Source organism: Pleurodeles waltl, chromosome 7, assembly GCF_031143425.1.
Source record: "Pleurodeles waltl isolate 20211129_DDA chromosome 7, aPleWal1.hap1.20221129, whole genome shotgun sequence".
Classification (NCBI taxonomy): Eukaryota; Metazoa; Chordata; class Amphibia; order Caudata; family Salamandridae; genus Pleurodeles; species Pleurodeles waltl.
Window position 1 is genome coordinate 804,942,606 of NC_090446.1, and position 27,330 is coordinate 804,969,935.

General features: G+C 42.7%; 1 protein-coding gene across 1 annotated transcript in view; it reads right to left on the reverse strand.

Moving 5' to 3' along the window:
- DOCK2 (dedicator of cytokinesis 2) overlaps nt 1–27,330 on the reverse strand; it is a 2,133,690-nt gene that overhangs the window by 1,588,704 nt on the left and 517,656 nt on the right. Inside the window, exons 16-17 of the mRNA XM_069199340.1 lie at nt 22,510–22,582; nt 21,090–21,193 (exon numbers count right to left, since the gene is read on the reverse strand). Of these exons, the coding sequence (XP_069055441.1) occupies nt 21,090–21,193; nt 22,510–22,582 (177 nt within the window). The remainder of the gene's footprint in view (nt 1–21,089; nt 21,194–22,509; nt 22,583–27,330) is intronic.

Consider the following 27,330-nt stretch of genomic DNA (forward strand, 5'->3'; position numbering starts at 1 on the left):
ATGGCACAGGGACCTGGGGATTAAAGTGAGCTCCCAGTTTAAAGACAAGAAACAACAAAATGAAAAGCAGAGTGTGCATGTTTCAGCCAGCTCTTTCATGAAGTCCTCAGGCACAAGTGAAGGAGTAGATAAACAAGAGTGGAGAAAATACCCACATGGATGGGGACCATGGTGGCCAGTATCCTACACACTCGAGTCGTTGAAGAACAGAGGTGAGGTGGTGGGCGTGAGTAATTGGGTTACTGGTTGACAGGGATGTGAGCCCTATTCAAGCAGCAACCACAGTCCTTTTAAGGGTAAGGCACAAGCAAACACCAAATTACACTTTGCTCCACTCTGGTAGCTTGGCACAGAGCAGCCAATCTTAACTTAGAGGCAATATGTAAAGTACTTCTGCAACAATTCAAAGAGTAAAACAGTGAAAACACCACATGAAAAGTATCCCATACCATGTTAGATAACTGTAGCTCGATTTAATGAATAAAACAAGACAGAAATGACAAAATTCTAATCAGTAGAACTAGAGTAATACATTTTAAAAGATTAAAGTGTAAAATAGCACATAAAAGCACAAAGCTCCACCTGCGGTCACCCTGGACTAGGTCAAAGTCAAAACTTCAGGCCAACCTTGATGGAACTCGGATTGGATACAGTCCCAGATTATTCCCGCTGAACAGTTACGTTCTCAAGTTTTGTACCAAGAGTCGTGTTTGCTTTGGATAAGGTCACAGAGAGCAAGGAGAGCATGATGGACTGTTGTTGGCATGGAGCAAAGAAAAGACAGCCATCACAGATGGGTGGGCTGGGCTTCATGCTGATGGTCACCACATGGTGGTCAATGTGGCTGAGCAAAGAGATGGGCTGACTCCGGCTTGCACTTGATTTTGGTGCAAGCTATGTGATTCTCAGTGTGAATGGGTCTGTTTGCCCACATGTTTGATATATGTGCCCGTGAGCCATACCATGGGGTTCAGGACCTGAGAGGCACCAAGTGGGTGTTAGGAATTCACTGCGGCTGGGTCAAGGAGCCTGTTTGGGAGCCTTTTATATCCCTAAGGCTCAGACTAGGATGTCAGCAGACTTGCTCTTGGAGTCACACAGGGACCCTGGGCTCAAGATGAAGTTGCATGTCTAGTTCTTCTTCCTCAAGCAGCTGGGCAGCTGGGCAGCAGGTCATCACAGCAGGGCAGCAGCCCCTTTAGCTCATCAGTCCAGCAGAGTGGCAGACCTTGTAGCAGAGCAACAGTCATTCTTCCTGGCAGAGTATTCACAGATCCAAAAGTGTACTGAAATCTTGGTGTCTGAGGTCCAGTATTTATAGACAGGGTTGCCTTTGAAGTGGGGAGAAACCTCTAGAGGCATTCCTTTGAAGTGCACAGATGCCCTGACTTCCTGACTCTAGCTCCGGACTAACTACAAGGGGCATGCAGCCCTTTGTGTGAAGGCAGGACAAAGTCTTTTCAAGTGTAAGTGGGGCTGTGCTCAGCTCATTCCCCCACACCCTGTCAATGGCTCATCCAGTCACACTTAAGTTCCCCGGTGTGTGTGGCTGCCTAGGAGGAATACACAAAGCCCCGCTGTCACCCACACCCAGTCATGTGTCCAAGAGACATTCTGCAGGCTCTAAACAGCATTTTTCAGAATTGTTTAAACTTTAACTTCACCATAAGTTAGGGTGTTAAATTGTAATTCCAGAGACATCAAACATGGTTACCTGTTCCCATTTGGAAATTACACTTAGAAAATATATTATCCAATGTTATCCTATTGGAGATGATAGACCTTGCAGTAGTGAAAAATGTATGTAAAGGTTTTTCACTATCAGGACAGGTAAAACTTAAAAGCACACATCCTACTTTTTAAATACATTGTACCTTGCCCTCTGGGCTGTCCAGGGCCAACCTTAGGGGTGACTTATAATTATTCAAAAGGAAGGGTTACACCAGGAAAAAGGTGTATTTCGCCGGGTCTAACTGGCAGGTTTAAAACTGTACAGACACAGGCTGCAATTTTCAGGTATGTGACATAAGTGGGTGGAACAATCAGTGCTTCAAGCCCACTAGTACCATAATAGACAGTGTGATCCAATATTCCCGCAAGAAATGGGTACTTAGAATTCAAATGTAACAAATGTTCAAAGAGGACTCATTTTTAACTCATTATAGCTGAATATCAACATTTAGGCCCTCATTACAACCCTGGCGGTAAATCCCGCTTACTGCTGTGCTGAAGGCCGCCAACTTACCGTGGCCACGGTGGACATCCGCTACAGGTATTACGACCCACATCTCGTAATCCGTCACAATACAGACACCCATACAAGTCTGCCACACCAAAGGTCAGTGATAACTGGCGATAGTAAAACCCACACTGTCACACCAACAGGAATACGCTCACACTATCACGACCCACAAATCAATGCAGTGGTCTTTCAACCGCTGTAATCATTTGGCGTTGCACACCGCTGTGCTCAAAATACACACACATTTACAAAACACAACCTCATTGGACAATTCTAAATACACACACCTAATACACATACACACACCACACCCACACACCCACACCACTATAAAACACACACTCACGTTACCCATAACCCATTACAATGACATTATTGTGAAGAAGCACAGAGAGAGAATAGCCAACACTCATACAACATCCACGCACCTCAAATAACACACACCAACACAACATTTCACACAGCACAACAAACATCACCTCACACATCACCCACACCACATCATGGCACCTCAAAGGCACCGCAGGTTTTCTGAGGAGGAGCTCAGGGTCATGGTGGAGGAAATCATCCGGGTAGATCCACAGCCTTTCGGATCACAGGTGCAGCACACCTCCATTGCTATGAAGGTGGAGCTATGGCGGAGTATTGTCGACAGGGTCAACGCAGTGGGACAGCATCCAAGAACACGGGATGACATTAGGAAGAGGTGGAACGACATACAGGGGAAGGTGCATTCCGTGGTATCGAGACACCAGATTGCTGTACAGAGGACTGGCGGTGGACCCCCACCTCCTTCCCCACAACTAACAACATGGGAGGAGCAGGTCTTGGCAATACTGCATCCTGAGGGCTTGGCAGGAGTAGCAGGAGGACTGGACTCTGGTAAGTCAAATCTTAATTACCATATCCCCCCACACCACCTGCATGCCATCACATGCCCCCACCCTCCCCCTCATCCCATCACTCCAACACCTCACATATGTCCCACACTCACAACCCAGTCATCCCAATACCGAGACCTGCATGCAATACCAAAGCATGGACACCCATTGCCAAAGCATGTCCAGTAGAGACACCCACACAGACCCCAAAACACTAATCACACAATGGCAAACACAACAAGGCAAGCACAGGAGTAGAGGGTAACTCACCCAATGCACAAGATGGCACACACAGATACTAAAACTATGCATTTACACCCCAACAGGACCCATACCCAACGTCACCGGACAGGAGGTGCCAGACATATCCAGTCCCCCCACAGAAGAGGCCCACAGTGACGACAGCAGCTCTGCACGCCTGGATCTGGATGACCAGCCCGGCCCATCAGGGACCTCTGGACAGTCAGTTCCCCTGCCACAGTCACAAGCCACCACAGATCATCCCCCTCAGGAAACACCAGCACAGCACCCACCCAGCGGGCCCATCCCTCTGTCCCTAGGACACATCAATCTGCAGTGTGTCCACCACTACAGGGACCCCTTGTCTGTTGGGCAATTAACCATTTTGAATGCCATCCAGGGTGTAGAGAGGCATTTGCAGCAAACAAATGCATACCTGGAGGGCATTCATTCTGGTGTGGCGGCCCAACAGAGAGCATTTCAGGCTCTGGCATCAGCACTGATGGCAGCCATTGTCCCTGTGTCCAGCCTCCACCCTTCAACATCCACTACCGAGACCCAATCCCCTCTACCTCAGCCTATCCCAAGCACACCTTTAGACCAGCATGCACACTCATCAACACGCAAGAGTGGATATGGCAAACATAAGCACCACACATCCCATAGGCACTCACACAAGCACCATCCCCATGCACACACCAACATCCACTGCCTCCACTGTGTCCCCCTCCTCCACGTCCTCCTCCTCCATCCCAGTCTTGTCTCCACTCACACCTGCATGTACTACATCCTCAGCCACTACCTCCATCACCAGCACGCCCATCACCACACACCGCTCACGTGCACTTACCACCCCCACTACCATGCACACGTCCCCTGTGTCCTCTCCCAGTGTGTCTGTGAGCCCTCCTCCCAAAGTACACAAACGCAGGTACACACCCACCCAACAGCCATCCACCTCACAACAGCCTCCGGCGCATGCACCTTCACCCAAATTCAGCAGACGTACACCTCCTACAACCACTACCTCTTCCTCCACTCCCAAACCCCCTCCATCTTCCCATCCCAGTGTGTCTAAAAAACTTTTCCTGGCTAACATTGACCTCTTCCCTACACCTCCCCCCCCACCGTCCTTCTCCTAGGGCCAGGATGTCCAGGTCCCAGCCCAGCACCTCAGCCACCAAATCCTCCAGCACTGTGGTCTCAGCAAGTTCGGTCACATCGCGGGTGACACTCATCAGGGCTGCCAGTGTGCCACCTAGCGAGGCCAAGGATCAGCCTATTCCGCCACCTGCCAAGATGAAGAAGGGGCCCACATGCCGTAGGGAAAAGACGCACCAACCACCCAGCAAGGCCTCCTCCAAGCCAAAAGGGGACAGTGCCAAGGGACCAGCAGCGACATCCAAGGTGGGGAATGGACACAAGGCGAAGGGGACGTCAGGACAGGGCACAGAGCCTCTGGCTGAGGAGACTGGTGTCACCCCTTCTGGCAAACAGAACAGCAACCTGTACTGTGGTGGACACCACCACCTGCACCGCCACCTGCATGTCTGCTGCCTCAGCAACAATCCCCAGCATCATCCCCAGTGGGCAGCTATATGAGGCTGCAGGAGACATCCTACTGTCTTACTCCACAGGTGCTGACACATTCACTACCGGCAGTATCTCTGCCACAGACACCGCAGCAACCACCGCCACCAGCCCCGCGACGTGCTCAGACAATGCCACCACAGCGGACATGGCTAACATTCCAGTGGATAGTCGTCACAGGCTGCAGAAGACGTCCTGGACCCTGCAGAGCATACATGAGACACGACACCCAGCACTGTTTGTACCAGCAGGTGGCAGGCAAAGTCGCAGCAGGGTGGAGTGTGTCTGCTTCCATGGAGTATCATTCTACCTGTTCCCAGGCAATCTCATGGCACACACACCCAGATGAGGGAATGGGAACTGCCACACTGCATGTGAAGCACTCTGGGCACCAAGCCCACTCCAGAACCAGTGGAGAAAAGCATTCACTAACACAGTCCTTGGCAGGATGAAGCACTCTGGGCACAAAGCCTCCTCCAGAACCAGTGGAGACAAACATCCACTAACACAGTCCTTGGCAGGATGAAGTACTCTGGGCATAAAGCCCCCCTCCAAAACCAATGGAGAAAAGCATCCACTCACCCTATCCTTGGCAGGATGAAGCACTCTGGGCATAAAGCCCCCTCCAGAACCAGTGGAGAAAAGCATCCACTAACACAGTCATTGGTAGGATGATGCACTCTGGGCACCAAACCCCCTCCAGAACCAGTGGAGAAAAGCATCCACAACCCCAATCCTTGGCAGGATGAAGCGCTCTGGGCACAACGCCCCTTCCAGAACCAGTGGAGAAAACATCCACTCACCCTATCCTTGGCAGGATGAAGCACTCTGGGCACAAAGCCTCCTCCAGAACCAGTGGAGAAAAACATCTGCTCACACAGTCCTTGGCAGGATGAAGCACTCTGGGCACCAAGCCCCCTCCAGAACCAGTGGAGAAAAACATCCACTAACACAGTCCTTGGCAGGATGAAGCACTCTAGCTACCAAGTCCCCTCCAGAACCAGAAGAGAAAAGCATCCTCTAGAGAGACTGTGGCTTTGCACTCCCCTGGACCAATCAGTGGGCATACCACCCACTTGAGAGACTTGTTAGACTGTGGCTTTGCACTCCCCAGGATAAAGCAGTGGGCAGCCCACCCACTTGAGAGACTTGAGAGACTGTGGCTTTGCATTCCACAGGATAAAGCAGTGGGCAACCCACCCACTTGAGAGACTTGAGAGACTGTGGCTTTGCACTCCCCAAGATAAAGCAGTGGGCAGCCCACCCACTTGAGAGACTTGAGAGGCTGTGGCTTTGCATTCCCCAGGATAAAGCAGTGGGCAACCCACCCACTTGAGAGACTTGAGAGACTGTGGCTTTGCACTCCCCAGGATAAAGCAGTGGGCAACCCACCCACTTGAGAGACTTGAGAGACTGTGGCTTTGCACTCCCCAGGATAAAGCAGTGGGCAACCCACCCACTTGAGAGACTGTGGCCTTGCACTCCCCAGGACCAAACTGTTGGCATAGAGCCCCCTCGTGGAGCAGTGGCGTCGTCCATTCCTCCGGCTGAGGTGCCCCCCCTGAGGTGCCTGTTTATTTTCGATCTGATGCCCCAGCGGTGTTTTCTCCGTTTCAAGTCAGGTATCATGTGTGGGCTTCGCCCATGCATTTTGGGACCACTGGTCCACGGACAATGATTGGAACAGTATCTAGACTTGTGTAGTTGCTGTACATATTTGTATATAAAGTTATCTTGGCCTATCTGATTTTTCAATGATTACACTTGTTACAATCATTTCATTTTGTTCTTGCTTTCTTCCAGGGGGTGACGGGGTGTAAATGTACTGTTGATGCATATATTTGTGTGTCTGTTGTTGAGGGTGGGGGGGGTGTTGCTTGTTGTGTGTGTGTATGTCACATCCATCTTTCCTCCCCCCCTCCCCTGTGTGCTAGGTGCAGTACTCACCGTGGTCGTCGCTGGCGTCTTTGCTGCTCCTGGTACAAGAGGAGGTAAACAACCATGGGCAGGACCTGTAACTGGGGCTCCATGGCGTCCTGGTTCCTCGTTGGGTGTCGAGAGGTGAGTAGTTTCCGTTCCAAATCCTGTTTCCGCCGTGCTTTTGATGGTGTTGGTACCGCCCTGGAGAAGGTTGCGGATAGGCCTTTTGTAATACAGTGGGCAGTACATTGTGTTCTGCCTGTCTGTTGGCGGTTACCGCTGCAGTGATTGTTTCTACCTCTGTGACGTTCAGAGTGTTAAAGTGGCTGTCAATGTTGCGGTTTCCGCTATGGTCGTGATTCCATTTTGTTACTGCCGGCCTGTTGGCAGTATTACCGCCACTTTAACACCGACCGCCAGGGTTATAATGAGGGCCTAAATGTTCTAGTCCAAGCATGGACCAATTCAGTGTTTGAATAAATCCACCTACTGCGTGATATAATATGGATGTCAATTTTATATGATCATCAAGTTTATACAAGACATTAGAGCAGCAACAACAACACTGATTAATCATGTATACAAGCACAGGTAACCTACTCCAGTCCCACTAACTCGACATCTAGGGGACACATGAAGGGCACCAAACCCCCTGACTACTAATACAAACATCAGTTAATAATTAACCAGTCCTGTCTGATGCCACACAGGCAATCAGGACCCTTCATGAAATATTTCAGTAGAATTGTGATGAGCTTTGTCATGAGGGTCTATGGTCGACATTACGGTCTCCCGTGGTTCAAACAGTCCCTGAGACCATCCTCATTACTTACAACAATTGTTGAGGCCAAGAGCTGATTCTCAGGGAGGCCCATCCATGCATATACCACCTGCGGACATTTGGCTGCCTGACAATAAATCAGTCCAGATGACCACTTTGTCTGTTCAGAATTTGGGAGTCTAAGTGGACAGTGATGTTTTACTCTGTAGTCATGTTAACAGGTTCTCCTCTATCTGCTTTGGCCTTATGAATTCAATTTGTAGAATTGTATCTGTTTGCCGAACCATTTTCACCCAATAGTGGTATAAAGCACTATTTTGAGCAGACAGGATTATGGCAATGCTTTGTTTATAGCTGTGTCTAGTTACCTTATTCATTGTGTGCATTGCATACAGGCTGTAGCAGCAAAAACTGCACTTTCATTGCCACATCACTCTTGTACATCAGCTGTTCTTAAATCTCTACATTGGGTCCCTGAGGCCAAGAATCCAGTTTAAATCTCTTAGTATTGTGCAGAGAGCCTCCCATCTTGTTGGACCGTGTTCTCACCAACACAAACTACAACATTATACTCCGCCTAAGTCTTTAAGTTCAGCCACTCCCAGCTCCAGAAGGTTCCTATTGTCAAGAAAACTCAAATTGGTAGCATAGATTTTCCAGTGCAGGCAGGTAGTCTTACGGACTGTCTGCATCTCACACTTTGTTCCACCAAACACTCTTTATGCTTGCAGAATAGCATTGACAACTTGGCTCTGTAAAACATAGCATCCTTTCTCATGATTAGATATTTGTCCTGATTGCAGGTACCAGGATTACTTCTTTGGTGAGTTCACAGTTTATACATATATCAATACAAATAAATAAATAAATAAATAAATACATAAATATATAACTACATCTGCAGACTACTACAAGCTATCAGGGGCAGCTGGATGACTCACCTGCCCCAGGGAATCGAAAGCACAGTGTAACAACAGTAAACCAAAAGAAAGTTTTCCACATAAGATATTACCATGAAAAGGAAAATATCATGACCTTGGCACACAAACAGAGGAAGCTCATGCACCAAGGGCCATGGGTGCACCTATCCAAGATATGGCAGTGGCTACTTTAAAAAAGAGGTGAGACATCAAACAAACTAAAAACGTCCTCCAGTCCAGATGGCCAGTGCTTTTGCTTGTTTTTCATCTGGGATAGAAAGATGCAGGTGATACATACATTTATATATGCAAGATACATACTCAACCTGTCAGAGGTTGGTGAGAAAATAGGAGGCCCAGACAATTTCTATAGCAGATGGTAAAACATTTGCAGAGACATAGGGCCTCTTCGAGTTAATATCACAGAAGCCAATACAGAAGCGCTTCAGTAGCTGAAGAAACTGAGTACAACGGACAAAGCCAGGAGAAAGGAAGAGGAATCACCAGATGTAGTAAGTAGGATCACTACTCCGGATACACAGGGGAGATATACATGACAAGATGTATACATTTTGCTGACCACAGTAAAACAGGTGTGAGTGGGCACCTGTTTTGGGAAACGTTCTTAGGTAAGGAAGGATTATGAACTTTTGTGTATGGTCATGAAGAAAATTCACATTTTGTTTTGTTTTAGTTGGTTACAGTTTTTTTTAGATTTTTTTGCATGAGAAGAGGGAAAGTGGGAAAGATTGCTTGAAAAGTATAAGGCAAGACATTATATTTTGAGAAAAGTGAAAGTCCCTCCCTGAAATAATGAGGTTCTCAGGGCTCAAAGAGCATAATCATGAAAGATCCTGTAAGGTAAATACTGTTTTGCTTAAATCTGAAGGACCTCAACACCGCTGCCAAGCATTTGGCAATCATTAATGTCACAGAGCGACATATGTCTCCTAAAGGAGACCAATTCTTAGAAGCAGGATTGGGGTAGGATCAAATGGATCCCCATCCAGCATTTATATTCAAGTTCTAACATGAAGGCAGGGAAGGTTATATTATGGTCAACCAATATGCCAGGTAAGATTACGAGGGTGTTGTCAGATATGACGGGTATGTCGATTGAATGTTTCTGAAACAGGAAAACAAACAGTCACTGTAGCTTCAATAAATGTCCCCCAAAAACAACCACAAGAATTAACCCAAGACGGCAATAGCTTAGCATCATCAGCAAGGGAAATGACTATCGAAGGAGATCTAAATTCATTCACGGACAGTGCCCAGGGCTGCTCAGCCCAGTGATGCAGAAATTCCAAAAGTCCTTCAAAGAGTTATTCTTAACTATAAAGATGGTGTCTTCTGGTGTTGGAGGGCATACAACAATACATAGAGGACATTTCAATAGGGAATAGCACTGTCAGACCATCACTCTTAGACTAAGCATAGCTCCACTGTCAGCACACAGGAGAACATGAAGATTAAATATTAATCTATTCCATGAAGCAGCTCTTAAAAGAGACATAGCAGATGCTGTCTGGGACTTTATTTGTAGAAATAAAGAGGACATGCCTATTTCCAGACTAAGGGACATAATGAAGGTGGCCTGAGGGGTCAATTTATAGAAGTATCAGCATGTTTTAATTGTTTGAAAGCAGAGAAGAGGGAGAGCCTAAAATCTCAACTAAAAGGACTAGAGGCAGTCCGTAAACTAGCACAGTCAACTAGAATTTGGTAATAGGTAACGGTGCTGAGTAAATAGATACACAGCCTTGTGCTAGACAAAGAAGACTATGCAATTTCTCCCATCAAGCAAAAATGCTATTTCGTGGTAACAATGGCTCGTAGAGTCAAGGAAGTTAGGAAAGCAGAGGTAGACATAGCGACTACCAATAAGGATATTGTGCCACAGGTAACTGATTTTTTCAAGCAATATACAAAGCCGACCTATGGCTTGATTTAGAACTTGGCGGATGGGTTACTCTGTTACAACGGTGACGAATATTCTGCCCACCAAAATCTAAATCCCATAGAATATAATGACATTTAGATTTCTGTGTATGGGATATCCATCACCATTGCGACAGAGTAACCCGTCCTCCCAGTTCTAAATCAGGCCCCTAGTCAAGGCCCACATGATGTAGCAATATGAGAGCACACCCTACCTCAATACTTGAGCCGATCAAGGTGGAGTGGCTTGAAAATCCCCATTGCAGTTGAAGAGATTCTAAATGACTGAAAGTCAGGAAGAACCCCAGCCCTAACTGATATAAAGCCCTCTTGTACAAAGTGTTTATGGGGCAAGAGTACTGATATCAACATGCCTCTTTATTCCATCTTTAATCATACACAATTCTCTTGATGAATCACTAATGTAAGTCACTGTTTCAGTTATCCCAAAACTTACAAAGTCTGTGCAGTTGATACCACCTGATTGCTTTATTGAATTTGGATGATAAGCTATTTACAGGCATACCAGAGGACCAAATAACTCAACTGATGCCTTTTTTTGTTGCCCATAACCAGTCAGGATTTATAAAGGAAAGACAAAGTGGAGATAACACAAAAAGGGGAATGTAAAAATATGATCCTGCTGGCAGTGAATGCCAAAGAAGCATTCAGCCATGTTAAGTGGTCCTACATGCACACCATGCTTCTAACCCTAATATTTGGTCCACCCTTTTGGAAATAGATGTTAGTGAGCTGCCAGCAGTCCAAAAGTGAGTATCAAAGTCAATGGCATGAAGCCTAGGCCTATCTCAATCAATAAGGTGCCCAATACCGATGTCCCTCTTACCACACCCGTTTTCTTAACAATGGAGGCATTTGATGACGATGCCCACAATACAAGAGTGGAAAACGGGTGAGGCTAGAGAAAGGTGTGTTTACACTAACAATGTTTGCGGACAATGTCATGATCTCTGTTACAGAACCATTACACTTGATTCTACTCTATGTGTCAGAGATTGAGAGGTATCATGATATATAAGGTTTTGTAATAAATAGCTATGTCAGAAGTGTTAACACTTCAAGTCCAGTAAGACCAGATAGTGGCCTTATGTCATCACTTCTCCTGTTGGCGTACATTAAATGCATTGGCATAATATCCTCTACTGCCCAGAATATTTTGCTTAACTGCTTCCTACTACTGAGGAAGGTATAGGCAAACATGTAAAAATAACACAGGGTCTGTGCAACTGCTATGGGACACTAGCCGTACAGAAGATGACAATTTTTCCAACATTCTATAGCCATTCAGACAATCCCTTTTTGAATTTAACTGAAGCATCTCATAACATTTAAGACTATAATCAATTAGGTGATGTATTAGAAATGTTATTGCTACTTTTGATGTCACAGTAATCATCTATATATGATAATCTTTACATTTTATTTGAAAAACTAGTAGATTAATTGTAACGTGGTGTATAGAAAGCCTATTTTAATGTGCATTAATCGTAGAATAGAACAATTCCATTTCATGTGATTCTTTATGGTTTGGATTAATATTTTGAATTAAATACTAATAGATTTCTGAAGAGAAATGTTTTAAATATTACATGCAAAAGTCAATAGATGCAGATCTGCACTATAGTTAATGCAAAGTATTAACAGAGTTATTTTGTTTTATATCTTCTGTAACATTGACACTGACAAAGATTGTTAATGCTAAATTAATAATATTTTTGAATGCTATATGTGCATTGCCTGTTATAAATGAATGTGCCATAAATTCATTTTACTTAGCCTAAGTGAGGTGTGCAAGGCCATATTTTCTGACTGTAAAGAAAAATGTTTAGTCATTCTTGCTTACATGTCAACCTTTTCAGATTTTGTTCCCATTAAATCCTAGCTTGGAAAGAGATGTCCTATTGTTTTGCGTATAGTGAGCCTGAGAAAGTAACCTTGAGTCCAGAACATTGAAAAACTGTGGAAGTAGACTGTATACATTTGTGTCAACCCAATGGGAATCTTTCCTGATGTTGCAGTTCCATATCACATGCTTTGATTGGACAATTATACCTTCTGAGTCATGTGGAGTGATGGATGAGTGAATCACCTTGCACTATGAACATTAATATATTGTTCCTCACTTGGATCGGTGGAAGTCTCTCTTTAAACACCACTTGTGCAACCTGCTTGCCTCATTTGCCCCAGAAATAGTTCTGGATCCCCTTTTAATTTGAGAGGTACAGATCTCTCTACCCTTATTCATTTCAATGCTTTGCTGAGACTTAGATATTTGTCCCTTGACCCCAAGAAGAAGGCTCTTGACCAAGCTTCTGGATGGTGAAGCCTTCCCTTTTTAGCCACTTTTTACCAGCTTTATTTAGTCACCTTTTGCACCAGATGTATTTTTTCCAAATTCTTTTTGCCCTTTTGATTTTTACTTCTTATCTGTGTGCTTTAGCCCAGACCATGTTAACTTGTGACATGCTAATCTATATGGTTTCCCCCTGCCCTAGCTAGCTAAGCTTAGATGACTTTAAATTGCCTTTATGCTTAAAAGAACTGAACAGCAATTGTTTCCTACCCATCAGATTATCTTGTTGATGTTTTGTACTTTCATTATCGAGTGCTTAGTTCTTTTGATGTTAGTTTGTTTGAATCTTTTTCGTCACCCTGGTTAACCCATGGTGATTCTGTATCTTTATTATTTTGCTTTGAGAATTGTCTACATAACTTTGTGTCTGAGCATGTAATAAACCCCTTTAACTCTATTTCAGACTGGAGTTTTCCTTGTGTGGTTACATATGGAATACTGCTGTTTTAAATTGCGTTGTTTGAAGAGATTTTGGTTGAACTATTTCTCCATCCCTTCATGCTGGGTTAAAATAGTTACTGACCTTGTTTAAAGTATAACCAAAAAATTATTTATCAGGTCTCATCTGTTGAAGGATAAGACAGATAAGACAGATCGGCTAACAAATATATACACACCCTGAAAGACTCTGGTGGTCTGCTGCTCCCTAACTTAGGGTATTACTTTTGTGCAGAGAAGCAGTTTTTTTAGGCTGCATTATAATGTTGGTGCATTAGTGGGGAATCCAATTGCTAGTAAAGAAAAATAGAAGCTGTTGTGTTTATTTGTTTTCTAATACATTGGTACTATTAGATGTGTGGGACAGACTCAATGCAAAGGGAAGTTTCATGTTCCTTCCATCTCAATTTACATCAAACCTGTTCCAATGTGGTCTTTATGCCAGGGAGGAGAGGAAAGGAATTGAGGATGCGTTTAAACTACAAGTACATTATGGTTGGCTCTCTTTTCCACAAAGGAGTGACTAAGTGCTTGGAGAGGCAAAAAATTTAATATGGATTGAATGACCAGGAATTTTTCACCACTACCCAATCTGCCATTGGAGCTCACTCACTTCAGAAAGTTGATGTTGAGGGGGATCACAGTAAATATCTTCTTTCTGACCATTCCAAACTAATTCTCTCAAAATCTATCACAACAAAACCCTAGGTAAGAAGAGTTTGGAGACAGACTTGCATTGATCGATCACAGACAAGTAATGGGGAACAATCTTCCACATGGCACACAAGGTAATCCAACACAACAAACAGAGGGAAACACTTTGGTAGGTAGCAATGTATTGGTATCACACATCAGTGAAGTTACATGAGCTGGACATTGACAAAAGTGATAGATGTTGGAGAGGCAGCAAAAGTGAAGGTACTATGGTACGTTTACTGGGGCACTGTAGTAATATTGAGGATTATTGGGATATGGTTTTAGGGATTATTGAAGACATATTTTAAATATATTGCCATAAACTTATAGCTCACTGCCAAGGGCTATACTGGTTGTTAAAGACCCTGAACAGGAGTTATAAGCCGGATCTGCTGGCAAGGGCCTATAACAAGGGAGAGGGCCATTAACAACCAGTATATATCAAGGCAGAAGGGTTTTAAAGCTTTTAGAACATTACACTCACTAAGGGTAGCATGTTCTAAATTAAAAAGGAAGAAACATAAAGACAAACATTGGAATGTTGGAGCAGAAGGTTTATACCAGCTGTTATAAACCCAGAGTTACTCCATTGTCTTCAGTGGAGCTATCAACATTCCAATGTTCCTAATGAGCCTGGATTGTACACCAAAGATAGATGTCCTTTAGGTCAAATGGGGGACACAAGTGGTGATGGCCAAGGGTGTGGTGCTCCAAACGATCTTCATGCAATGGGGAAGAGAAGCATATCCCACTTAGCATTGTTGATATACAGATTATGGGACTGTCTAGCAATGGAAAAGATAATGTTGGCATTGGAATACAGATCAAAGGACCACAAATCAATCTGGGAATTTAGAGGATAGACCTGCCCCAAATACCTTAAGATTGTGCACACCTACCAGGGTATCCCACATAGATGCATTAGGCATGATCAGGCCAGGCAAAGTTATAGACCTATGGAATTATGAAGAAACTCAAGGGTTATGACCTGGCATGGTGATCCCCGGGGACAAGGTACAAAATACTGGACATTCCACTCAATTCATGGGAGTTGGGCTGGCCTAAAAGGGAGGGTTTGGTGAGGGTTAAGGAACACGTTGCATGTAACTTGATGACTGATTCTACCGACCTCACTGTTCACTGGGTTTAGGCATTAGTGCAGGTATTGTGAGATTTCAGTCAGATTTTAGCAGGCATTTTTACATACACACAGACAAAAAATGTATGCACACTCTGTTTGAAAGCTCTTAAAATATTGTGTTTTCTCTGAGGTCCTCCTACCAAACCTCACTCCCCCTCTTTTCCACTGGCCCTTAGGCACCTCTCATGCACCCAGCTTGTTGTATAATGTATTTAAACATTATATGACAGCCAGATTGTTGGAAAATCCTAAGCCACCCCCCCTTCAATCTCACTGACCAAGCTATGCCCCTGGGCATTAGTATATGTCAGCTTTCTCTCAAGATAGAATAAAAATTGGTAATCCTAAAAGAAGAAAATGTTAAATAACTGCAGCGTTTGCTGCTAAGAATTACTGTCAAATCATCATGTAAAAAAATTATTTCACTGAAAAGAGATTTATTAAGAAAATATGGGGTATTGCAATAGGAATATGGATACAGACATTTTGCAATAGAAATTGTGGGTGAAGTTAAAACGTAGCATACTGGCCCAAAATACTGAAACCTCAATGCCTGTCCCTTATGAAGTTCCTTGAAGAAACACGACCATTGAGCAAAAACCTCACCACTAATGTATTGGTTTTAATAAAGGAAGACCTAGGTTATATTAAATACATTGCTAAACATGAAACCTGGTGATCATGTTTCTAGAAATGGCTTTGGGACATGACAAAATGTTTGCATTAAAAGAAAAACTATTTGCTTGCTTGTCTCCAGATAGCAGGTATATGTAACAGCCAGGGTACTATTTATTATTATCCCAAATGCATGTTCCCACCCTCCCCTCCATCACATCCTGATTTCTGCAACCCAATATAAGCTGATTGCATCATCTACATGCAGCATATCGTATTTGAGGTGTTTCCAAACAAATACAGTGGTTTCTGTAAAAACTCAATGGTTTCTTGAGCCAGTTCAATGATGTACAAGATAACCAAAAGAGAACAGATCAGGCCTCCTGTGGAATTCCAAAGCCGAGGTAAAACAAACCCTTATGTTTTTGGGAGAGGGGAAATACACCATCAGAAAGACCTTAGTTGCACATCAGGACTACATATTCTGTAGACCATTCTTGGATATTGTTGACACATACACAAGGAAAATATAACTTGGAAGAAATTAAAAACACTGTTAGCTGGGTATTAATGTAAATAAGATGTTCTTGTCTGTGTGGAAAGAAACAAGGATCCATAAGGAATTAATTGTTCCATGTCCATGACACATTACATCTAATGTAAAGTTACTTAGATAAGAAACTTGCAAGTAAAAGTTGTAGGGAGGCTTATCATGCAGATGGTTTGGGAATCTGGTGTAGGGAACTGTCAACATCAGGGCAGTGCGTGCTCTATGGGCGACTAAAATGCAAAAAAAAACCAGTCTTTATGCAAGAGCATACTTCATGCATTGTGTTTATATGCAGTTTGTTAACCTTTTGCAATGCAGAGATTTACCTTGAAACCACTATTAATGATGTTTGCAAATAATGTTGATTTGCAAAGTATTGCTGCAGGCTTACAGAGTGTATCAGGGTGTGGTCCCTTTCTAGGACCTTCTAGAAGCTTTCCCTGCAGCATGACTGGGTGTGGTTTGTGGGCTGGGCCAGACTCTATATAAGGGAGCCAGCCCAGCTCCACGTGCTCACTATTCAGAGGTCCCGGTGCAGAGCAGCAGCAATTTCCTGAGCTCCTGTTTGGGAGGCCTACCTTGATCTTCCAGGCCTTTGCCCTTCATTGTATTGGTGATCCTTGATCAGGGCGGTAAGGCGGAGGTCGGGCTGGGCCCCCGATCCTGTTTTCGAAGGTATTAGAGTTTGTGGGCCTAGTTTTCATGTTGGAAGATTTTTCCTTGTGCGTGTGAATGTGCTCGGCAAGAGGCACAACTCATTCCTTGCATTTAACTCTTAACATTCATTGTGCGCAACCATTTCTTGGCATTTGCATGGTGGCATTCGAATTGGCAAGGCTTGTGATTCATTCCTTGCATTTAACTCTTGATATTCATTGTGCGCAACCATTTCTTGGAATTTGCATGGTGGCATTTGAATTGGCAAGACGCGCGATTCATTTCTTGCATTTAACTCTTGATATTCATTGTGCGCAACCATTTCTTGGCATTTGCATGGTGGCATTCGAATCGGCAAGACGCGTGATTCATTCCTTGCATTTAACTCTTAATATTCATTTTGCGCAACCATTTCTTGGCTTTTACATGGTGGTATTTCAATCGGCAAGACATGAGATTCATTTCCCGCATTTAAATCTTGATGTTAAGATCACTTACAGTGTGCGCGAACATTTCATGGCATTTGCATGTACTTGTTGGAATCGGCAGTGTGCGCGATTAATTTCTCGCATTTAAATCTTGATGTTCAGATCGCTTGCAGTGTGCACAATCATTTATTGGCATTTGCATGTACTTGTTGGAATCAGCAGTGTGCGCGATTCATTTCCCGCATTTAAATCTTGATGTTCAGATCGCTTACAATGTGCGCAATCATTTCATGGCAATCAAAACTTTGATGTGTAGTGTTTCCGGAAGTGCACACAATTATCCAGGGCCCTTGAATTTTCTGCAGAGGTGTTAAATTCAAGACGTTACATTTTATGTGCATGATAAGTCCTTAGTACAATTCCTGTTGTTTTCCAGGGAATGTTTGGATTGCCTTTTGTCCTCATGTAATGAGGCAGTGTTTGTTCTGAGACATTGTTCTAGAAGGTTCTTGTATTCCTAGACAGTATGTAATAACTCATGAAAAGTCCATATGAAACATTATATTAACCATTCTTGATTCTTTTCCAGGTACCTAGATTTCTTGAGGCCTAGTTAGAGTCTAGTTCTAGGCCATTCATGTTTCTTCAGTCTGAGTGTTATTTCATGTTCCGAGTATCATTGAACTCTAGATTCAACAGAGTGTTATTTCATGTTCCGAGTATCATTGAACTCTAGATTCAACAGTGTTATTTCATGTTCCGAGTATCATTGAACTCAAGATTCAACAGAGTGTTATTTCATGTTCCGAATATCATTGAACTCTAGATTCAACAGAGTGTTATTTCATGTTCCGAATATCATTGAACCCTATATTCAACAGAGTGTTATTTCATGTTTTGAGTATCATTGAGCCCTAGATTTCATCAGAGAGTTTTTATGAACCTCAATGTGATTATAACTTGATACTGTGTTGTTTAACCTTTGTTTCCTACAGGTCTCCTTCCCAGCTGTTCCTCTCCTAATCCCCTTTCCCCCACTTGGACTCTCTTAGACTTTGTGATACTTCTATCAGAGTTTTGGAGCTGTCTTGTGGTTGACCTGTTGGGAATGTGCGCAGACCCCGAGGATTTGGTCTCCCTGACAGGAACATAGTTAAAAAGCTAATGGAGATAGAGGCCACAGTATTGATAAGACATCTATCTGAGCTACAACACAACTTGATGAGGTTGACAACATCTAGGTAAAACAATACTTTCCATGTTCCCCAACAGGAGTTGTATTATCCACTGTTTGGTAACTTGGCTAAGCACTAAAACTACCCTTCAAACATACCTATGGTGTGTGCAATGTAGTACCATGAAAACAAAAAGCCAGTCTAGATATAACAACCTTAAAGGTCTTCAACCAAATCTTTAGTTAAAACTGAAACAATGTATTAACCAGTAACTACAACAACTAGAAAAATGTAAAGTATAGATCAAAAGGTAAAAGAAAAGTGTAAGCAATTCCATTACAAACAATCATGTTGATAAAAATCAATGGTTAAAAATGAATATTTCAGAAATATGTCTAATGGACTCATTTAGATCACTCCAACACGCACTTTTAGACATGGAGAAATCACTGACTGACCACTAGTGGAGCAATCGCTGGTGATGGTCCATCCGCCACATGGTAGCTACTTTTTCAAGGATTGGGAAGTCCACCACACACACTTTTATGACCCGGGTCCCCCATGCGCAGGAGTGATGTATGCATGTTAAGCAGCATGTTATTAACAGATGAAATAATAAAGGATGGGCCTCAATATTGTCATTAAAAATAGGTGACCTGATGAAAATCTTTGAGCAGGAATGCAGCTGGTTTGAAATTTCCAGTCTGAAAGTCTCTGACATCTCAGATCTGTCATGCCGTAGTAAAGTTTATGTGGGTTACTGAGGTGCAGGCTGCTAGACTTTCACTAGAGAATTGACTTTGAAGAGGCATCAGCAGCAATACAAAATAAAATTCATACATCCATTTCAGCTAAAACATGGAACCTTTTGTTAGATAACTACTCCATCCACTTTAATTACTATGGAAAACAACATTTATCCGTGAAATGATCTTGGTTTCTTCTTATAAGTGGCAACACAAGACCAATCATCTACAAAGATCATGGTTAGTCATCTTCTATATTTTCATCTTAAAATACATAACAATATAACATTTTGGAGAGATGCATTTTGCAAAGTTTTAATGAGAGTACATCTACAGAGCTGTCCCTGCACACAATATATGCCACAGTTTAAAAAATATGGAATGAACAGAAGGGGTGAAGTTGGGTTCTTGTGAAAAAGACTGCCCACTACAGTGACCCTACCGTCAGCAATCAATTAATATTTACTTAGTCCCAGATTTTTATGTTCTGATGTATCATGGATTCCCCACATCTGTCATTACTGTCTATCAAAGCCCACAATTCCCCAGATCTAATGCATTCTCCCGACATAAAACACCACATTCAAAGGAATACCCATTCATCCAACTAAGGAAGTTATTTCACTTATGAGATTCTTGTTGAAGGTAAGCTGTAAACCAGAAATACACCTGTGCTAATCCAGCATGATTTTTTGCCTTGCTCTAGCAAGACAGGATGCTACAATGTTCATTAACATTTGTATTATTTGACAGGGCCATTGGCCAGTATGACCCACAAACTCTGCTATTTCAATTTCTTTTAATAAAAAGTACCACATATTCTAATTACAAAAATAAATAATGAATCATAGCATGCTTGGCACAGAGGCAAGCACGGTTAAGCAGGTCATTAAAATAAAAAATAAAAATATCCTGTGGGCAGCCAGAGGGAGACATTACTTCAAGATACTTCTTTTTGAGGTCAATAAAGTGTCAACTGTTATTACTTACATTTACTACTAACCTGAGTTCTCTCCAGGTATCAATTGCTTTACGATACAGCTGAATAACTGATCTCATCATCATTAGCACAAACTAGCCAGGGATCCTTTCTACTTCTGGTAGTTAAGTCTACTCCAAAAATATATACTGTCCAACTTTCATATAAATCCAAATTGTTTTATGATCTCTCTCATGTATGGGAACATTCTCCCAGGCTAATGAATTTTAAAATTAGCAGTTTCTGAGAAAGACTGAATTTACATAATTTCCAAAACAGAGTACCTGGTATGTGCTCCAGTGACACTGATTTTCTAATGCTCACCTTGTCATACCAAATATTGAATTCACTTTGCAACAAGAAAAAAATAGATGTCTGAAACAGAATAAAATTTTCCTCACAGATGTCAAGTGAAACTGCACATCACTTCAACGTTTATCTTAGTAACATTTCTATGTTGCGCATAGCTTAGCTGATTTCAAAGTCTTTTTGTTGTGTCTATATTTCTCCTTATTGGAGGCCAGTACACTATTTAAAAGATCAGCTAGAATGTAACCCCATAAAACCGAAAGGAAGAATAGTGTTTATAAAAGAAGCATTTCTCATATAATTGTAAGTGGGTCTGGAGCAGAAGAAATCTTCTCCACAAGAGATATGTCACTGTAAATTGGTACCAATGAACAAAGTTATTCAATGTATTAATTGGTAAATGTGAGAATGTAATATAAATGGCAAAACTAATTATCAAAATACTTGTGAATAAATATCTCATTACCTTTATCACAACTAAATCATGACAACCGTCTTGCAGAGTTGTTCCATCTTCCTTCATTAGTTTTATGTAGGACATGGCAAAGCTTCTCTCGCCCTTATCTTTAGCTATTAGGAATAAATATTTCAAAATGTATGACATTTTTGACAACTGACATGCTCCAAGTTTATTGCTGTATTGAACAAATACATGGATAATTGCAAAAAAGATAAATTCAAGGGAAGACATTAACTATTGTTTAAACCAAAAGCATATCGTGGAATGAATCAATCTTTCAGACAAATCTATGCACAATGCAATGGCTCTCTAAGCATCTTGTTACCCTGCATAAAATGTTTTACACTGTCATCTTTAAAAAGTAAACTTAGGGAAAAATAGGCTGTTTGTATTGACTTTATTCATCTCAAAGACACAAGGCAAGTCAGTTGTAAGTTATGCATTTCAAGATGCCTGACTGGACTAACGTTTCACTGGTAACTAAAGCAAACAGTATGTAAAAGCTTTACTATTGACCCTGAATTTGCAATGGATCTGCAAAGATTTTATAATCCCAGTGACAAACTTCATCACCGGCATCAGCCCACACGACTGCCCTGTCTTGAATAAAACAATATACTAAAAAAAACTTCCCCTTTCTTGTTAACAAGTGCAGAGATGTGATTTAAATGTTTAAATCTATTTGCCAAATCTCATACTGGGATACACCGGTTCTTTCATGAAGGCAAAAACAAGCAACTTTTTGTTGCTGGTATTAGGTTATTGATAATCTTTATGAGTGAACTCGAGCAACTGAAATTAATGCAAAATCTGGTTCCTTCTATTGATTGCTGTAGCACTTCACATGAAAATGTAAACACTGTTAGAGTTGTGCTTGGCCCACAGACTTCATTATATAGCAAGGTAGTCATTGCTGCATATCTATATAACTTTGAAACACCTTCCAGAGTTATAATTCTTTTTATATTGTAGGTACATGTAAAATGTATTGTTAACAGTGTATGGCGGGATGTGCAAGTGATCCAACTTCTAAGTGTTTGTTGTCAAACTGAATTGATGGCATCTCTTGGGGTAGGACAACATTTTAGGCACCATTGTAATGCAGGGTGTTTACAGAGATGTGTATTTGGATGTTGAGGGTCTGGAAAGATTCAAGGAGGAAAAGTAGGTTTAGAGGCATATGTGAAGAGTGAGACAAAGAGTACTTTGGAGGCAGAAAGCAAAATGACTTAAAGGTCTAGGAGACATGCATCATTCGAAGATACGTTTATGGAACATTTCAATATAAATCATTAGGAACAGAAGTCCTACTTAGGCTAACCAGTGAAATGTTTATACACATTGTAAGTAACTTAGGACAATTACTACTATAAAGGTTATCAGCATATTTAGTATTTTAAAGAGCGCTGAATTAAATTCTACTTACATTCTTGAGAAGACCTGTGTCTGAACATGAAGCGCAGGTGTATTCTTTGCATTTCTTCTATTGAAATGGCCACCTTTAAAAAAATAATCTAAATATTAGTCCTAAAATGTTTATCCTTTAACACACTTAAAATAGAATCCTGCAATAGTCAGCACTCCTTAAGAACACGCTGTTAAATACAACAATAATGGTCACCACTGACCTTGAAGACACATTAGGAAATGCTGAGTAATCATGGGGAATACATGAATGCACAACATCTTCGCTATCTGTTTAATATACTTAATCGGCTAACTTTAGTTGTCAGTTACATTTGTGGTAATTACCAAGAGGTGTGATAATATTTCGTTCACAACTGCCAGCAATTTAAAAAAATATATGAACGGAGTAGAATTGGAAAAATGGCTAGCATTCTGTCTGCTGCAAAGCCATTCCACCCATCTTTATAGGAGCGGCCAAAATGTTAAAAATAATTCATGAGACATTTAGGGCCAGATGTATCAAGCGTTTTTGCATTCGCAAATGGTGCGAATGGCAGTTTGCGAATGCAAAAATGCCTTTCATTATGTATGAAAGGCATTCGCTATGCAATTTTAAGGAATCGCTAAAATAACTATTCCTTAAAATTGTGACCCCATTCAGAGAATCGCAAATTGCGATTCTCTAAATAAGAAATCGCAAATAAGGAATCCTTATTTACGATTTCTTAAGCACATATATCAAGCTTTTCCTTAATGCGAATTGGGCATTAAGGAATCACAATTACCACCAAATACAATTTGGTGGTAACCATGTGCAAATTTTAAAAATGCATTAAAAATGCATTTTTTAAATTGACATGGAACGCACACCTGCCCCTTTGGCATGTGTGCACCTTACATGTCCTAAAATAATTTTTGGGGGTGCAGCAGAGGGGGCCTTAGGCCCCCAGCACACTGGGGTTTGCATTTCCCAAACTGCAAATTCCAGTTATGAATTTGCAATTTGGGAAATGCAAACAATTCGCAAATATGGGCCTACAGGCCAATAGGTGTGAATGTGGTCAGAATCGCTATTTGCGAATCGGTAATAGTATTTGCGATTTATTTTAAATTTCCTAGAAATCGCTCTTAGAGAATCTCAAAATGGATTCTTGATACTTCTGGCCCTTACTCTTTTCAAAACTACCTATTACTACATATTATAAATTTGCTGACATTAAAAATCTTACTTTAAAAATCTGAATATATTGCACAAACTATTGATTGTGATGGTTATGAATGCATCTTTCACTTGGAAGTTTGGCAATAATGATTTCAACGTTAATGGCTGCAATTCAGAATCGGTGGCTATTGCATCCCTGGTGTAACTTTAAGATATTACCCACTGTGAAATACCACCATTTCTAGAAGGCCAAAATACTGACACAGTTAAAAAACATTCTTGGATAACAGCTGGTTTACAGCCAACCACTAGTAATAAAACTACCACCTGGAATAAACACATTATCAGTGGCTTTGTCAAAAAGCTCTCTAAAATGTCTATTAATCACGAACAAATTCTGATCTTAATTAATAATCAAAAATAATCAGCTGCCACTACTAAATTACAATGCAATGTTTTTTTTCTAAAGGGTTACTGTAACTGTCTTTTTAGTTCACACTTATATTTCTGACCCATGGGAAATCGGGCAGCTAGGCTCAGAGGAAGCATAACCATAGTGTTGATGTGAGCTCCACAAGGATCTAAACCATCGTACTGACAAAACAAAAATTGTTTCTTTGAGGATTCCCTTGCTCTCGCTTGGTAGCTTGGTGTAAGCAACAACGTCTCCCTCATCGAAAATGGGTGTGGTATTTGTAGGAAGCTGGCCTGGTGTGTGTTGAGCACCTATAGTGTTATCACCTTATATCAGGTCCAGGTATCCCCCTTTTAGTGAGGTGTAGACAGTGTCTAGGAAGCCAGGGTTCTCTAGAGGTAGCTGTGGATGAGCAGCCAAGACTTATCTAGGACACATGCAAAGCTTAGGCAATACCAGTACAGACACACAGTACTTACACACATGAAAGAACCACAAAGTGTTACAAACATAAAGGCATTTTATTATAGTAAAACAAATACTAAAATACTGTGTAGGCAATACTTCGCTAGGATGTGAGTAAACACACTACTATATAAACATTAGAAGTCAGTGCTTAGCATACAAAAACAATAGTAAACATAAAAAAAAATAGAAAATAGTGAAGGCAACGGGGGGAAACCATATACTAAGTAAGTTTAATGGAAAAGTGGTCCCCCACCCAAAGAAGTGGAATCTGTAAAGGGGAGCTGGAGGAACTAGAAACCCCAAAAGATAAGTACCAGGGTGCCCCCAGTGACCAGGAGAAAAGAGGTAAGTACCTGTTTTTTCCCCAAAACCCAGGTACACTTTGAAAAAGGACTGTGCAAGACCCAAGCAAGACTGGAAGAAACCAAAGGTGGATCCTGACATAAGAGGACCTGAAAATGAAGGGGACCAAGTCCAGTTTGAGTTCTAGTGTCTGGTTGGGGCAGGAGCCACTAACCACCCTTCTGGAGATGCAGGACCAGGTCGACGATGAAGACAAGAAGCCAGCTGTGCAGCACTGGAGCCGAAGAAGAGTTCCAGAAGTGATGCAGATGATGTCTCATGTCGGAAGAAGAGTTGCAGTCATTCAAAGGTGTGGAAAAAATACCAACAGGCCTTGGCAAAGGCAAAAGTCGCAGATGAAGAGTAGCAGAGCTGCGGGGGGACGAGCAAGGTCCAGGGGGACTCAACCCAAGGAGGGGAGTCACAGGTGACCCTCAGCAAAGAGGAGAGTTGAAAGACCAGGATGCAGCCTCCACAGGGTACTCTCAGGCAGCAGGCACAGGAGTTGTAGTGAGGCCCACTCAGCACACCTAGAGAGGAGTCCTACATCACTGGAGCAGCAGACAGGAGACTGCGTTTTACAGGGAAGATTGCTGGAGGCCAAGGCTACAGGGAGCCTGAAGATCCCTTGGAATGAGATCCGACAAGTCTTGGTAGCAGCAAGAGTTGTGGTTCACAGGGGTACTGTCCTGTAAGGAGAGGAAAGGGCTCACCATCTCCCAAGTTAGACTGGTAGAGGGGAACAAGAAGACCACTCCAGACCACCACCACCTGTGTTTCAGGATCCATGCAGTTTTGCAGGAGAGAGGATCCACACAACTGGATGTTGTTGCAGTTGGTGCATGTGAATGCAAGGGAGTGACTCCTTCACTCCAAGAGAGATTCCTTCTTGTGCATGCCTAAAACTCATCACCCTCAGAGGATGCACAACCAGAGAAATGTTGCAGTTGCTGGAAGGAGCCAGAGAAACAACGTTGCAGAGCGGAGTAATCGCTGGAGTTGCAGATTGTCTGTTCATGGAGGGTCCAGTTGCAGTCCCCGTGGCCAGAAGATTGAGCAAACGATGCAGAGGAGTCCTGCTGGAATCTTGCACGTCAGTTCTAAGGATCCATCCTCCAGACAGTCCCTAAATAGCCCTAAAAGAGGGTTTGGTCACCTAGCAGGGTGACCACCTATCAGGAGGGGGCTGTGGCATCACCTGCCTGACCTGGCCACTTAGATGCTCCTATGGGCCTCCGCCCACCTTGGATTCAAGATGGAAGAATCAAGTGGCCACCAGGAGGAGCTCTGGGCACCACCTCTGGGGTGGTGATGGACAGGGGAGTGGACACTCTTCTTTCCATTGTCCAGTTTCATGCCAGAGCAGGGACCGGGGGTCCCTGGACTGGTGCATACCAGTTTATGCAAAGAGGGCACCAAATGTGCCCTTCAAAACATACTGCTGGCTTGGGGAGGCTACCCTTCGAAGCAATGTAATACCTATTTCCAAAGTAAGAGGGTGTTGCCTCACTCTCCCAACGGATATTCCTTTGTTCTGCCTTCCTCTGCTTGAGCAGGATAAGCAGCAGGAGGGCAAAAATATGTCTGTGGGGTGGCAGAAGTGCGAGCTGCCCAGAAAACCACAGAAAACTGGAAGGAGCAATGAGAGGGTCCTCTAAGGAGCCCCCCTAGAGTACACGGAATCATACATTCAATACTGGCAACAGTTTTGGGGTACGATTCTGACATGTTTGATACCATACATGCCCAGGTTCTGAGTTACCATTATGTAGCTGGACACAGGTAAGTGACTTGTGGCCGGTACAAGGGTAAAATGGCTTCCCTCCACTTACGAAGTACAGTGCAATGGAGCTTGAGTTCGTGGGGGCACCTCCGCTCATGCATTGGTGCCCTCACACACAGGTACTTGCACCCTGCCCTCTGGATTAGGTGGGCCTGCCATAGGGGTGACTTACAATGACCTGGTGCAGTGACCTGTAGTGAAAGGGTGCATGCACCTTTTCACGCAGGCTGCAATGGCAGGCCTGCAGACACATTTTGCATGGGCTCCCATGGGTGGCATAATACATGATGGAGCCCATGAGGAACCCCTGCCGCCTCAATGCTCTGGGTACCTAGGTACCATACACTAGGAACTTACATGAGGGCACCAGTATGGCAATTGTGGGGTGTACTAAGTAAGGAACAACCAAATTTAGAGGGAGAGAGCACAGTAACTGGGATCCTGGTTAGCAGGATCCTAGTGAACACAGTCAAAACACACTGACAGCAGGCAAAAAGTGGGGGTAACCATGCCAAAAAAGAGGGGAGTTTCCTACAGTACTTGTTTAATAACAAAATAAAACAATAAAACTGTTAAGAAATGAACTTGAAGATTCAAACCAAATTGGTTAATAGCGTTATTAAACAACGGTATTATAAGGAACATGTCATAGAAATGAAAACGGTATAAA